Raw genomic sequence first — 15,940 nt, 5'->3', positions numbered from 1 at the left:
CACATTCTGAATTTTTCAATTTGATAAATCTTCATTAAAAGCTATTTCACCTAATTCTGTTCCTTTTGTTTCCCTCATAAAGAACAATCCGAATATACCTGAAGCCAAAAGGCTTGAAGCAAAAAGCTAAAAATGTCCAACGTGAAATTTTATCTTGGTAAATTCCCCATACATAAATAAGTATTGAAGAAATCACCCATTTAAAAGTTGTTACAATTGATATAGCAAACAACCTAAGAGAGTCAGGAAATATCTCTGCTGGATACATCCAAGGGATTGCACCCATTCCTAAACCATAAAAAAATATACAACAAAAATAAGCAACTAAAGTTGTTATTGTTACTTTATCACTTTTCATATAGAAAGTTAAAACAATTAAACATATTGATTGAGTTATTGAAAATGTTTGGCCAAATGCAAAGATCAATGAAGAAACATTCCATTCCATTGTTATATCATCTGCTTCTTTATTTATTAATGATTCCATACATGTAAGGATCTATTCCCGATAGTTGTTGAAAAAGCATTAACATGAAAGATTGAAAAAGAAGTTTAAAATATTTCTTTTGAAACATGTTTTTAATTGTGCTTTTTTCGTAATTTTCATTTTTTGGAACTTCTGGAACAAAATGTATAACTAAACATAAAATAAGTTGTGGTAAAAAACAAAACGATGTATAAACTTTCCACTCCCAAAATGCAGCAACTATACTTACATATAAAATGCCATTCGATATCATTAATTGGCCAATGGCTCCATAAGATACTATATGCTTTGTTGGCGAAAAATCAATTATATACATAAAACATAATCCTGATAAAATCCCAGCACAAAGACCTGAAAGTGCTCTCCCAACAAATGCAAGTGGAATAATGTTTGGTGTACATGCAGCTATAAAAATATATAAAATTGATGATAGAATACTTGTTACAAAAATCATTTTTTTCCTACCAAGCAAAGGCACTAAAAAGAAAATAACTATTCCACTAAAAATCGCAGAAAAATGAAAAATAACATTAAAGTATATTGAATAAGAATCAGGTAATTCTAATTTGTTGTTAAAATCAGCTCGAATTACAGAATAATAAGAAATTCCTTGACCTAAAATAAATGATCCGAATCCAATAAATATTGCATTTCTTAAATCTACTGAAAAGAAACCCATGATATTATTAAAAAAAAATTGCTTCAAATCCAAACATTTGATTTGCTTGTAACTTTATTTTTTCAAATATTATATTTTTTATTATTTCGATTCACATTGCTTTAATTTTCCATATTTGTTGATGTAATGCCACAATAAATCAAATCAATTCTAATGGAAGTTTACCACATCGTAATCATACCGATACATGTTTTTTCCTATATCATGTCAGCAACATATACTAATATGATTCCCTTTTTTATTAATTTTTTATTTCTTTTTTCTACTCGTAATTTTTTTCTTTTTACTTTATTCTTTTATTAAAATAAAATTTTCTTTTATTTATTAATTTTTATACTTATTATTTAATAGTAATTCATTTTTTATAAATTAGATATTTTGAATATTCCCTAAGAATCATTCCCCTTTAACTTTATAAGAATATATATCAAATGTGTTCTAATTATTTTGATTTAATGATTTCTTTCCCATTACAAATATATACACAATGATTTTCCTGTTAATTGATCTATAATTACTTTTGAAAAAATAATAATAATAAATGCTATTTTTCCATTAGAATTTAAATTATTTAAATAACATATTATTAAATAAGTGTAACCAAATTTTAATTGTCTTCAAAAAAAAAATTATCTAAAGAAAAACGCCAGGATGCCGAAACATTACAAGAAAAAATCTCTCTTCCCTTGATGGGTTTATTGTCAACCTTAAAAGTCTAGCTACCACCACAGCTAGTGAAAACATAGTTATTCGAGATGCCTTAAGTTAAGTTTTCTTGATGCCAATTTTTAAATAATTCGCATTAGTCAAGATGAACGGTTTCCACGCATATTGTCATTTGACAAATTTCTGTTCTTTGGCAAAACCGAAATACAAGGCAAATGGAATCAGCAAACAATCAAGCGCCAAAACTAAATGATATGGAAATTATGCAAACAATCCATCAAACAATTACTGGTTTAAATAAAGAAAACATTTCTAAATCAACAAATTCAATTATTGAAATATTTGATTATAAACATCCATTTTCTTTTAACCAAGTTATTTCCTATATGATTTCATTCTTTGTGCAACGTCAATTGATTTTGATGTATATTTGAATTTTATGAAAGAAATTGAATCATTTCAAGAAAAAAATAATATCAGTTCCAAAATTTTAGATGTTTTTCCAACAGTACTTATTTCCATCGATGATAATACAATGTATTATCCATTAATGAGAATTTATGAAGAAAAATTAGGTGATCCAAAAATTCTAAAAGAAAATCCATATCTTTTTCAATATATGTCTAAATCAGAAATACAAAATTACAAAAACAGAGACGAATTTAAGGAAATTTTTGATAATTTTCAAGAACTATCAAAGAATGATTGGGAACTTCATAAGAAATATATAAAAGAAGGACATAACCCAAGTGAAATTGCAAAAATAATAAGAAATGATGAAATCGAAAAACTTCAAGAAATATCATCACAAACAAATTTTGATTTTAATCAAACAATTGAACCATCACTTTATGAAAGATGTTCATTTGTTAATCAAAAAAATGTTACATTAATTGATTATGCAGCATTTTTTTCTTCTGTTAAATGTTTTAAATATTTACTTATGAACAATGCAAATATCGAAAATACAGGTAAATATGCAGTTGCAGGTGGAAATGAAGAAATCATTCATTTATGTGAACAAAATCACTCATCATTTATTGATGCATATGAAACAGCGATTATTTTATATAAAAATGATGTCTTTAAATATCTTTATGAAAATGAAATTGTTGAAGTTCTAGACAGAAACATTTTGGTTATTTTAAGTATTATGAATGGGAATAACGAAATTTTTGCCTTTTTACAAGAAAAAGGAGTAAAAATTAATGATAGAATTCTTGATCTGCTTGCAAACCTTGGGAATTTCTATTTAGTAAAACATTTTATTAAAGCAAACAAAATACCAGATGATATTTTGGTATACGCAGCAGAATCAAAAAATATTGAACTTGTTAAATATCTTCTTAAACAAAAAGGAATTGATATTAATGCGCAAAATGTTGATTTACTTTGTTTATAATTCGTTTTAATAATTTTTTGTTATAAAATCATAAATGGTAATTATTAAAAATATTTAAAACAGCACTTATGTCAGCATCTTCTAATGGTAGTATAGAAATATTTAAATTACTTCTTGAACAAGAAGGAATTGATATTGATGCTAAAGATATTTATTTGTTTTATTTAATATTTATTTTAATAATTTTATATTTCTAAATAATATTTGGAAATTATTTAAATTATTTAGAACAGCACTTATTTGGGCACCTTTTGATGTTAGAACTGATATAGCTAAACTTCTTTCAGCATATAAAAAGTAAGCTATTTTATCTATGATAGAGAAATGAAATAAAAAATCATTAAAAAAAAAATTATATTTACAAATTATGTGTTCATGTAAGCCACAAATAAAATATAATATTATACATTGTAATTTCATTCCAAATAATCTATATTAAAGAATATTAAATGATTATAAAATGAGATATTTTCATTTTAAAAGAGTCAGCCCAATGTTTTATGAGAAAATTTTTCTATATTTGTAATACTAAGAATAAAAATAGAGTGAGAGTTGCTTCAAAAATTTTATTGAAATGAAGGCTTCGATTTGTGTTCGACGGTCTGTTGAAAACGATTATGTAATATGTTTTAATAATTTAGAAATAATAATATAGAAATAGTAAAATTACTTTTAGATAAAGGAATTGATGTTAATGTAAAAAATATTCATTTGAATAATTTGAAATATGTTTTAATAATTTAGAATATGTTTTAATAATTTTTTATATGTTTTAATAATTTATGATATGTTTTAATAATTTGTAATATGTTTTAATAATTTAGAATATGTTTTAATAATTTAGAATATGTTTTAATAACTTGATATATGTTTTAATAATTTAGAATATGTTATAATAATTTGGAATAGCACTTCATATAGCAGTTGAACATAATAATATAGAAATAGTAAAAATACTTTTAGATAAAGAAGGAATTGATGTTAATGCAAAAGATATTCATTTGAATAATTTTGAATATGCTTTAATAATTTGGAATATGTTTTAATATTTTGAAACAGCACTTCATATAGCAGTTAGAAATAATAATATAGAAATAGTAAAATTACTTTTAGATAAAGAAGGAATTAATGTTAAAAATTTGAAAAAATTCAAAGTTGAGTTTCTTGGAAACGTCATTGTGAATTTTTTTTTAACAATAGTTTGTCTTTTCTCTAGGTTGAAGATGAAGATTTAGGAGAACTGTTCTCAAGTTTACCTTATAGACAAACTCTCGTTGAAAATTTATCAAATATTTATGAGCAGGCAAAAATTTTAATAAATTCATGTGAAAGCTCAACACTTTCACTAGATGAGTGAACATATGCTTCAAATCGAAGGTTTCTTGGTTTTACACTTTTATTATTTAATAATTGGCAAACCCAAAAAGTAGATCTTCCACATATTTTTCATAACCACAAATTCATTTGCAACCTTGTTTTTGCCATATTTTAAATTTATTTATTGATTCTTTGATGAAAGCATCAAAAACATTGTTATCAGATATATTTCCATTTCAGAATATATGGATTTGCTCAACAACAATGTTGGATCTCTGTTGGGGCTTAGCTTTGCTTAAGAAGGGAAAATTTTGCGGGCTTAGTGCCTTACTATAAGATGGGATAACCCATAAAAAACAATAAACCTTGATGTCCAGTAATAAAATTTAGTTAATAATAGATATTGAAGAAATTTTGTTTATGATTATTTTTACTTTTTCTTCACATATATAAAACATCTCAACTCAACCAGAGTACCACAGCACATCGCATTAATGCGCGATTAATGCGCATCAGTATGAATTTGATTTCTTTTTATTTGTGGTTTCTTTCCTTACCTTACTACTTGCTGAGTTCAGTGGTTTAAGAGATTTAATGCATTGTATTTTCAAAAATTTAAACATGTTCAAAAGCTCTTCACTAAAAGTGTAAAAGGGCTTTTTAGTGACCGTTTAGACATTGACAGTGATACTTAACGTATAAGGAGCAGTCCCTTAAATAAAATTTTCTTTTCTTTGTTAAATTTGGATATCCAAATTGAATATTTTATAATTTCCCTTCTAGTCCCATATTAAATTTCTCTGACGATTCGGACCTTCAATGCAACTTCGTTTTTGCTTTTCTTCTTCAGTAAGAATTTTGTTCAGAACAACCCAACAAAACTTCAAATCAAATATAATATCAATTTTTAAGTGTTTTCCAGATAACTTTTAGTAATTAATATAATGTCTAAAGAAAATTCGGAAATTGTCAAAAAAAAAAAAATTGATGCAAATATTCTGTTTACTTATTTGAAAACAAAGCCAAATAGGTTCGGTCGTATTTTTTGGACTCTATCCGTATAATACATTTCGATTCTGTTAAAATCATTAATTTCGATATTGTACCAAAGTATTGTTCCTTCTTTTACGTAAGGTAAAATCAAATGAATGTCATTAACAATATCATTATCTCTCATAAAATGAAGAATTATTGATTGCCCAAACGCTTTTGTATCTTCAACACAAATTGTTTCAACGCCAATTTTGGAAATCGATTTATTTCCATCGAACTTAAATGTTGCAGTTCTTTGTTCTTCATTCCATTCATATCCATATGACTCAATATTTTGGAGTATTGTTCGTTCGGCTTTTTCAAGATCATTTGGTGGGTCTTGAATGAAAACTCCGAAAATTTTGAAATCACATAATTCGACATTTTCACCTTCAACCACAAACTCGAATTTTTGTGTTATTACTGGTTCCTTTAAAACAAATGAATTTTCGTTTGGTGTAATTTCTTCATTTTCATATTTTAATTTAAAACTTTTTGCTTCTGTTGACGATAGCAGAATTTCAGAGACAATTGCGGTTTTGGCAAAACACAGTTCAAATTTTGTCGGTTTTTCGAGTAAATATTTTTCTCCTTCAATTAATTTATTTTGCCCGAATTCAGAGAAAACTGCGGTTGTTGGGTACGTTAATCTTTCCATTCTATTTCTTTTTGGTTCTAATTCCAACAAAGGCTTTAATTTTATTGGTTCTATTGTTACATAATTATTTTCATTATAAATGTCATTCATATTTAAATATTTAAGAGCGAATTCATTACATTCTTGACAATAATATAATTTTGGCGTTTGTCTTTTGAGAGTTAATTTATAACTATCTAAAGGTACATCAGATTTACCGCAGAAAGAACATCTTTTGTGGTTGCACGAGTCCATAATTCTTCCGATTGGATCAGAAATGAAAGGGTTCAATGAGTTCTTTAAAGATAATTTCAATCTTTCTTCTTCTGATATATTTAATTCGATTCTTTTTTGTTCTAAAGTTAATATATCCTTTAAATATTTATTTGATTGTAAGAATTCATTAAATTTATTTTCATAATTTTCCAAATTTTCTTTGTCATAATTAAATGTATAATTTATTGCTTGATATGGATTAAATATCATTTCATATTCTAATGATATTTCACCACAATTAAATGTCGGCTTATCAGTAACAAATTCTAATGTTACAAAGCGAATAAGTTTATCACTTAAATTAGTTAGTCCAAACTTTTCTAAGATTCGTAACGTAAATATTATGTTTAACTTAGAAAATGGGACATAAAACTCAGCAACTGTTTGTTGCTCATTAATGTTTTGGCCAACTGATACAAGAAGTTTCGACGCAGTACACCTGAATAAAATGATTTTGGATATCCGTAAATATGTCGGTAACATTAAAGTGACTTTTTTGTCGTTGATAATTCGACTACGAAGTAAAAATGGATCAAATAATTCATGTGGAAAATGGGAATTAATAATAAATGTATGAATAGAATCAAAGAGAATTTTGTTTGAGAGTGGATTAGGATTCAAAAATGAGACAATTTCTTCATTACGTTGTGGATCTACTGCTACATTTTGGTACCTTCGTTGAACAGTAATCGCTGCATCTGTTTGCGTTGGTGGAATAACATTAGAATATGCTTGAAGAAATGTGGTCTTAATGGCCATTGTATTGGTGTATAACATTGAAATAATATTCCCTGAATCATAAAATGATTTCGCAATGAAATCGACAACGGTTTGCGGCGGTTTTGTCTCGAGCCACTTTCGAATGAGAAAAAGAGTATAATAGAATGAAACAATATTAACTCGATCAAGTGAATCTGCACAGTTAAATCGGCAAAATCCGTTTTGTTTGGATTGATGATCGTTTTGTTGATCTATATGTGCAAATCCAAAATTATCAATCAAAGGTTGAAGTATGTCATGTAATTCCTTATACAACGCTCTCTTTTTGAGCTCGGCTGACCTCTTGTTGAAGTCGTATTGAATAACTTGGACATTTGGAATATCTTGAATTGCGGTTTCATACGCCTTAAAAAGTTCCATCTCATTAGCAGAAAGTAACGAAATACATGATATAGTTTGTTCTTGACCATATCGATCGAAAAGTTTTTGGAAATATTCTTTTGTACCTTTTGAAAAGTTTTTCCGTGTAGAATGAACAGGAGTTCCAACAACCAGAGGTATTTCAGTCTTCCAACGAATTGGAATTGAACCACGTCGCCAAAAATGTGTATAATAATTATCATCTCTTTCAATGATTATTTGGCATTCAGCCTCATTTCCTGGATCATTGTTCTTGTTTAGACCACGTGCCATGTATCTAACACCTGGATTTAATGATGACCTTCTGATAATATATGTCAAAGAAAATCCAAATGGTTTTGTAAAGTTTGATGAATTAGCATAGCCTTGCACTAGTGGAATACAACAAAATCCAAGCCCTATTTGTTGAAATGGCTTTATCCATTCTGCGTTCCAAATGAATCCTAAATCTGGGTCTGTACTTTTATGTGATGAAGGAAATGGTCTCGTTATATCATATGATTCGCAGAATATATGGTTGTCATTTATTTGAAACTTTTCAAATGTTGTTTCATGTCGAGAATGAATTGAAATAAATTTTGTACCAGTGATTTTGTTAATAAGATGACCTCCAGGAATCCATCCTACTACTTCAGATGCTTCAACAAAACCAATTAAAACTTCATTTTTATGCTTTGCAATTCCAATAAGACCTTTTGTGGAAGAAAACCTCTTGTAATATCCACACCTTTTAGCTATGTCATCTATCGCAAATAGATGATTTGGGTATAAATCTGCGAGAGGAATTCCAGCATAGAATGGTCTACCTGTAGCTGAGCTTATAGAAACAACATAAGTAGAATTACTGGATTCTGGAGTCATCACTAGGTAGTGAATACCCCTTTTCGTAAGGATAAGGTCGTAAGATCCCATATTGCAAAGTATTGAAAATGTCAAATCAATTTTGATAAATTTATTCGGCAGAAATTGAAAACATCTTTGACTACGCTGTTATTTCTGAATAAGTTCATCAGGCAAAAGATTCAATATAGATTTAATCGTACTTGAAAACTATGGGTAAAATACCTCAAAAAGTTATCGATCAGATAAATATTCGTTGAAAATTATTTTAATAAAAATAGAAAGATATCTCAATAATATTAATACAACCTAATACGAATCTTAAAATAATATTATGCTTCATCATTTTTAAATGAAATTAAAATTTTGTAAAATAATTTCATCAACAAAGGCTAATCAGGCAATATAGGAGGATTTCTTTGTTTATTTATTGTTCTTAATATTCTACTATCTTATCTTCCTAATAATTAAAATTAAAGTTTCAGACATTTACGAAAACTAAACTTTTATACATTTTTTTTTCATAAAATTAAATTACGTTAAGATTTATATATCAGAATAATACTTCCATTTTATGTTCTTTATCATATAGAAATATATGATTTTTATAAATTTTCTGATTATTTCACATATTTAACTATTATTGCAAAAAGAATTCTGTTTTATATAAAGAGATTACTTTAGATTGGTGTTTACTTGAATTTATGCTGACGAGTCAGCGAAATTCCGATATTTCCAACTTTTCAACGTTGACCTTTTTCTGAGCGTTAGAAATGGATTCTGAGGGTAAATTGAGAGAGTAAATAAACAAATTAAATGATACAACCGCTGCCGATCGGCGAGTTTTGAGAACTTTTTTTTAATGTCAAGAGTTGGATCCCTCTTTCAAGCACAAAAAACTGAGGGCCGTGATGTAACAGATCTAAGAGATCTGGAGATAGTTAGCACAACACCAAATTCAGCGCCAAACGCAACTTTTCTTAGAATTCCAACAGAATCATGTTTAAACCATGAAGTTTATCATAACACAGATTTAGCCGCATCTAACGATATTAAGTCAATTATTCTTCTTAAAGATTTTCAATCCAAAATTGATAAATGTATATATAAATTTTATTCACGTAGGTCAATTATGGCTCCTTTGAAAAACTATTTTCAATCAAGCCCATGTGATTATAGTAAAATTAGTCAAGTTGCGCTATTATATCTTAAGCCATTGATGGAATTTTTAGTCACAACTATTGAACATGTTAAAGACAGTACTAACTGTATTTTTAATGTTTTTGTTAAAACTGCAGATTATTCTACCGAACTTCTTGATAATATATTTATGCTCATTTATAAACTATTTTGCCTTGACTCAATTCGTGGAGTCAAGAAGCAGATTTATACAGATCTTAGTGAGTTTGATCGAATTTTCAATGTTGAATTTCCACATGGTAATGTTGTAGATCCATTAACTAAAAAATGGCTTGAAGACATTTCTCCTGTTATGGACAGCTTAGTTTCCAAAATGAAACTTCTTCCTCCTGATAAATTAGCACATGCTTCCACATCTTCATATCGATATTTACTTGAATCACTTCAAACCACTCCATTAATATATGAAACCAGATATTCTCATATAATTTCCTTTGCATTTTTTGTTAAACTTTGTCCAAACATTGTTAATCCCGTCGATATTCCTTTAGTCAAAACATTTTTCCAACGTTCTACATGTGTACCACTTATCTATGAATATTCATATGATTTTGTTAATTATTTTAATGTCACGATCTTATCTGATCAAATTCAACCCAAAGCCATTGATCTAGAAACGTTACATAAAGATTTACGGTTTAAATTCTTAGATTTACTCACACAATTGCAAACCGAAATTGCCATGAGTCAAAAAGTTCAAAACCGTTCACATCTCATCATAATAACCGTTTTGTCAGAATCCATCAAACTTATCTCATCAACAACGAATATTATTCGAGAACAATATTCATATCGTATCCAAAATCCATGTTTTGAGCCAAGTTCGATGAAACCATATGAGCGAACAGTTCGCCATGGATTTACACAATCTGAGTTAAGGGCCATTTTACAATTATTAGCGTTATGTCGTGAATTACATGACTTTATACTTGGTAATATCTCAGTTATCTATCAAAAGATCTGTAACTCAATCCATTTAACATTTCAAGAATTTGTCAAAAATTCATTAGAAAAAGTATATTATAAGATCAAAAAGAACAAACAATATTTTCGGAATATGATAACATATATTCGAACGATTGCAGGAGATTGGACGCAAAATGAAGAAATGTTATTTAAGAAACCAGATGCAGGTAAACATGAAATTCATGTTCGAATTGCATCACCATCTCCACAACTTATAGAGTTTATACGTATTCAAACGCAACATTTATTAACATTAATATTATCAATGTCACAACAAATTAAAAAGAGAGGCGGCCATTCATGGGTTGAAGATTGTTCGATTATCCTTAAAAGTTTCATACAAACGAGTCAGAATTGGATCGAACTTTTAGATTTAGATCAAACATTATTAGTTGCATCAGATCAAAGTTCATTTTATTTCAAAGAAGTACAATTAGATCTTAATCAAGAAGTCCAATTTCCAGTCCGTGCATCATTACCATTTATCTTATGTGAGTTTGCATTAGACAATTATGATCAACCAGATATTACTGATATTATATTTTATCCATTATCTATTTATGATGATGCCGCATATATCTCAATACATAAATTAAAGTCGAGTTTAATATTTAATGAAATTTGCGCAGAAGCTAATGTTTGTTTAGATACATTATCAGTATTAATTGGGGAATTTACATTTAATGCATTTAAAACATTTGCTACGTTACATCATATTCCTGATTCGATTAAGGTTAATCTTAAGAACAAACATAAACATTTACCTAAATCACAAGCTTATCGATTACGTACATTATTATTACAAAATCAATATAGTTTATTATCTAAACAAGTTGCATTAGAAACATTAATATCGCCACGTGTAGATCAAGAATTAAATAATTTTGTCTCTAGATTATATGGTATGGGTAAAACATTAGGTATATCAGCAGCATTAACTATTTCTCATATGATAAATATAATATATCGAACACATCATATGATGATTGAACAAGGATTACCTTTAATGCCTTTTAAAGATATAATTCGTGCTTCAAAGAACGAAAGTTTACAAACATTTTATTCCAAATATTTAAAAGATGTACTTCAACATTTATTACATCAAATCATACCAAAGTTTATCTTATTTATAAACCCTTTACGTTTTATACCACCTAAGAAACAACAATTATCAGCTGATTTATTAGGCAAATTAAGTTTAGGTAAAATATTAAAAGAAATTTTAGAGCCAACAATAGGTTTTATATCGACGCAACATTTTTATATATTCTTTAAAGATTTTTCAAGTGGTTCTATCACTATATTAAATCAAATGATAATACAACAAATACCGAAACTATTCGAAAACTTTCTAATAAAATATCAAAACTTAATACCTAAATTAACACGAATTAAAGATTCACCATTTGGTACTAATACACAAACAGCATTTTTACGCTATGAAAATGCATATAAATTCTTATTTAAAGATTTGGACTTTATAAAACTTTTGTCATCAATGCAAAGAATTGGTAATATATTTATGATATCATTAATGATTGATCAATCATTATCAATGAAATATCATGAGATAGCGTTACTATTAGATTACTTAAAGTGTAATGATGAAGAAGGTAATCCACATACTGAAATAATAAATTTGTTTGACGTCGAACAACAAAATGCAATGAAAGCTTTAATAAGTCGACCGAATTTATATGAAAACAATTTATTGAAAATGATTTTCGAATTGTTCAAATCAGATTTATTAAAAGAAATTAATGTATTCATTGACGACGACAATAAAAATGATATAAATGATATGAAATGTTTCGCGTCGTATTGGTCAATCATAGAATTCGTCTATTGTCTAATGGAAACTAATCGTCAACAAAATGAAAGTAATGGATTCGCTAAATATGGACAAGGCGTTTTCATATGCGCTGCAATTGTGATACTGTTGGCGAAGCAGGAAAAGATGTACAAGTTGTTGGGAATATGTAGGAAAGTGCAGAGATATAAACAAACAGATTTCTCGGGAACAAGCAACGAGAAAATTTTGGAGTTTTTGGCAGTGACGAAAATGGGGACTTCGGCTGTGGACTGGGCAATAGCATCTTTTAAGGATATAGTGTCAGATGGTGATGATGTAAATAAATAATTTTTATAATGTAAAGCACTTCGAAATTATGAAAAAAATTATTATTAAGTTATATAATCAAATGATATAGAAAAAAAATCGTTTTCATGGAGCTGTCGTAATGAAATTAGATTTCGCTTAACTTTATTGTGAATGAAATCGAAAGCCATTTTTACAGTTGCTTCACAGCGCTTTAAAATAGAATCTCTGCATTCAATTTTGAATGAATGGAAAAAATTGTTTATTGAAATATTGCAACGTGATTGAATGGATGAAATTTGAATGAGCAAGTTGTTGGTTCTCTTTTTTTCGCGTGAAAACGTGTAACTTTGGCTGATAAATTTAGAAGAAAAAAACTATGCAAAAATGCAACAGGTCTTGGTGAAAAAGCTGCAGTTTCGAGAAGTTTTAGAAAATGAACGAAAATTAATAACGAAACAAAATATTTTATCAACAAATGGATACTATGAACAACATTTTTTGTTCTCTTCACCATTTTCTGCTTTGACAGAGACTGATTGGGAATTACCTGGCGCACTTAATTTTGCAATATCTTCAACAAGTTGATATAGAAACGGTTCAATGCTTTCTCGAATGGTTGCCGTTACTTTAAACATGGTTATTTCTTTCCCATTGGCCCATGCTTCAACCATTTTTTCATTATTTTTATCAATTGGGAGATCGCACTTATTGAGCAACACATAAATGTACGGACACTCTTTGTTATTTTGGTCTAATAAATCATACCATTCTTGGAGATGTTCAATACTTCCGTAATTATCAACGCTGCATACTATAATTGCTGCTGCACAATCCCGTACATACATAGGAACAATGCTTCTAAATCTTTCTTGTCCGGCAGTGTCGCAAAAGTGTATATCAATTTGCTTTCCACTTGAAGATTGGAAAGTTTTTGTGATAAAAGAAACACCGATGGTACTTTCAGTTTGTGATGTAAATTTGTCCTTGTAAATCCGAAGTAAAATTGTTGTTTTGCCAATGCCAGTATCCCCAAGGAAAACAGCCTTCGGAGCTGCCATGTCAACTGAAAAAAGTGACTTTTGGTTTACAATTGAACTGATTCAAAAAATGTATGTAACGATACATATTATACAGACCGTTTGTATATTGTATCGTACACGAATTTAAATGGAAAGTGACTAATCGACTGAAATATTGATTCGATATCGACGCTTGTCTTTGCAATTACAGGGCGATATATTATTGTGCGCTCAAAGATGTACGACAACATCCATGGATTGTTGGGCCAGCCAATTGAACGGATTTTTTTTAATAAAAAATGATTACACGTAAAAAGTATGTTTATTTAATTTATTTCTTGATTTTTGGCAATTTTTGGGCTCAATTCAGCGCCTTAATGTAAAGGCCAATGTTATCATTGATATTCGGTAATGAGTAAATATCAATGATATATGCAATTTTTTCAAATATTGGTTCATTTATTTTGAATATTTTTTCATCATATGATAATAAAGACAAAATTCTATTAAATGTTTACATTTTATTGAGTAGTTTATTCGTTCAAAATGCACCAAAAGCAAACAACAAACCAGAAACATAAAAACAAATGGGAAACATTTACAACGCTCAAAAACATAATCTTTGGTTTGAATATCGGTAATTTTGCTCAATCAGCAAATTATATTACCACCAATTTCCGTAAAGAATATCCAATATCTTATGATTTCATTATAAGCCGAATGATATATACATCTCTTCTGATTAATAGTAATAATTTTGATATATATTTGAGATTATTACAAGAAATTGAAAAATATGAAGAAAATAATAAGATAAACTCAAAAATAATAAATTTATTTTCTCAATTTCTACTTAAAGAAAACACACAAGAATCATTTTATCTACTTAATTACATGATTAAGTATAATTTACTTGAAACAAAAATCATCCAAAATATATGTGAACCATTTTTTGTTCATATTAATCAAGATCACTCAGATGAATATGAATATTTATTTATTGAGGAAAATATTTCTTATGAAGAACTTTCGAAGAATGATTTTGCACTTCATAAGCAATTGATTAAAGAAGGAATTAATCCAAATGAAATTGCAAAAATAATTCGAAATGATGAAATCGAAAAACTACAAGAAATATCATCACAAAATGAATTCGATTTTAATCAAACAATTGAACGATCACTTTATGAAAGATGTTCATTTATTAATAAATATAATGTTACATTAATTGATTATGCAGCATTTTTTTCTTCTGTTAAATGTTTTAAATATTTACTTATGAATGGTGCAAATATAGAAAACACAGGTAAATATGCAATTGCAGGTGGAAATGAAGAAATCATTCATTTGTGTGAACAGAATCATTCATCTTTTCAAAATGCATATGAAACAGCAATTAAATTTCAACAAAATGATATTTTTCATTATCTTTATGAAAATAAAATTGAAGAAATTAATAAATTAGAAGAATTAGGAGAAAAATGTGTTTCATATTTTAATTATGAAATTTTTACATATTTAGAAAACGAAGGAATGAAAATAAATGAAAATATCATTAATGAAGCAGCAAAAACTGGAAATATTTTTTTAGTTGAATATTTCCATAAAAATAATCAACTTCCAGAAGATATTTTGGTTTTTGCTTCATCTTCAGGAAACATTGAACTTGTTAAATACATTTTAAAACAAAAAGGAATTGATATTAATGCTAAAAGTATATATTTGTTTTATTTGATATTTATTTTAATAATTTCTTATTTCAAAATAATATTTGGAAATTATTTAAATTATATGATACAGCACTTATTAGAGCATCTTATTATGGTTACACAGAAATAGTTAAATTACTTCTTGAACAAGAAGGAATTGATATTAATGCTAAAGATATTTATTTGTTTTATTTAATATTTATTTTAATAATTTAATATTTCAAAATAATATTTGGAAATTATTTAAATTATATGATACAGCACTTATTTGGGCATCTGAAAAAGGTCATACAGAAATAGTTAAATTACTTCTTGAACAAGAAGGAATTGATATTAATGCTAAAGATATATATTTGTTTTATTTAAAGTATTTTTAAAAAATATGAAATTTCATATAAACATTTGGAATTACTTATAAACATATAAAACAGCGCTTATGATATCATCAGAAAAGAAAAATGCAGAAATT

The 15,940-nt window shown here is 27.5% G+C and overlaps 3 protein-coding genes across 3 annotated transcripts; 1 reads left to right on the top strand and 2 right to left on the bottom strand.

The window, feature by feature from the left end:
- Positions 1–6,788: 6,788 nt before the first annotated feature.
- GO595_007684 (SacI-like domain containing protein) lies at positions 6,789–8,497 on the bottom strand (the record flags this gene model as incomplete). The annotated part of the gene is made up of 2 exons (XM_067921174.1): positions 6,789–6,791; positions 6,863–8,497. The coding sequence occupies 2 exons, from the start codon at positions 8,495–8,497 to the stop codon at positions 6,789–6,791; spliced, it is 1,638 nt and encodes a 545-aa protein (XP_067772247.1).
- An 841-nt stretch (positions 8,498–9,338) lies between these two features.
- Positions 9,339–12,782, top strand: GO595_007683 (serine/threonine protein kinase; the record flags this gene model as incomplete). The annotated part of the gene is made up of 2 exons (XM_067921173.1): positions 9,339–11,300; positions 12,747–12,782. The coding sequence occupies 2 exons, from the start codon at positions 9,339–9,341 to the stop codon at positions 12,780–12,782; spliced, it is 1,998 nt and encodes a 665-aa protein (XP_067772246.1).
- Positions 12,783–13,225: 443 nt separating this feature from the next.
- On the bottom strand, positions 13,226–13,801 carry GO595_007682 (small GTP-binding protein; the record flags this gene model as incomplete). The annotated part of the gene is made up of 1 exon (XM_067921172.1): positions 13,226–13,801. The coding sequence occupies one exon, from the start codon at positions 13,799–13,801 to the stop codon at positions 13,226–13,228; it is 576 nt and encodes a 191-aa protein (XP_067772245.1).
- Between the last annotated feature and the right edge of the window lie 2,139 nt (positions 13,802–15,940).

Source organism: Histomonas meleagridis, assembly GCF_020186115.1.
Source record: "Histomonas meleagridis strain 2922-C6/04-10x chromosome Unknown contig_55, whole genome shotgun sequence".
Taxonomy (NCBI): Eukaryota; Parabasalia; order Tritrichomonadida; family Dientamoebidae; genus Histomonas; species Histomonas meleagridis.
Note: the sequence above shows the minus strand (reverse complement) of the source record. Positions and strands in the feature narration are given on the sequence as shown.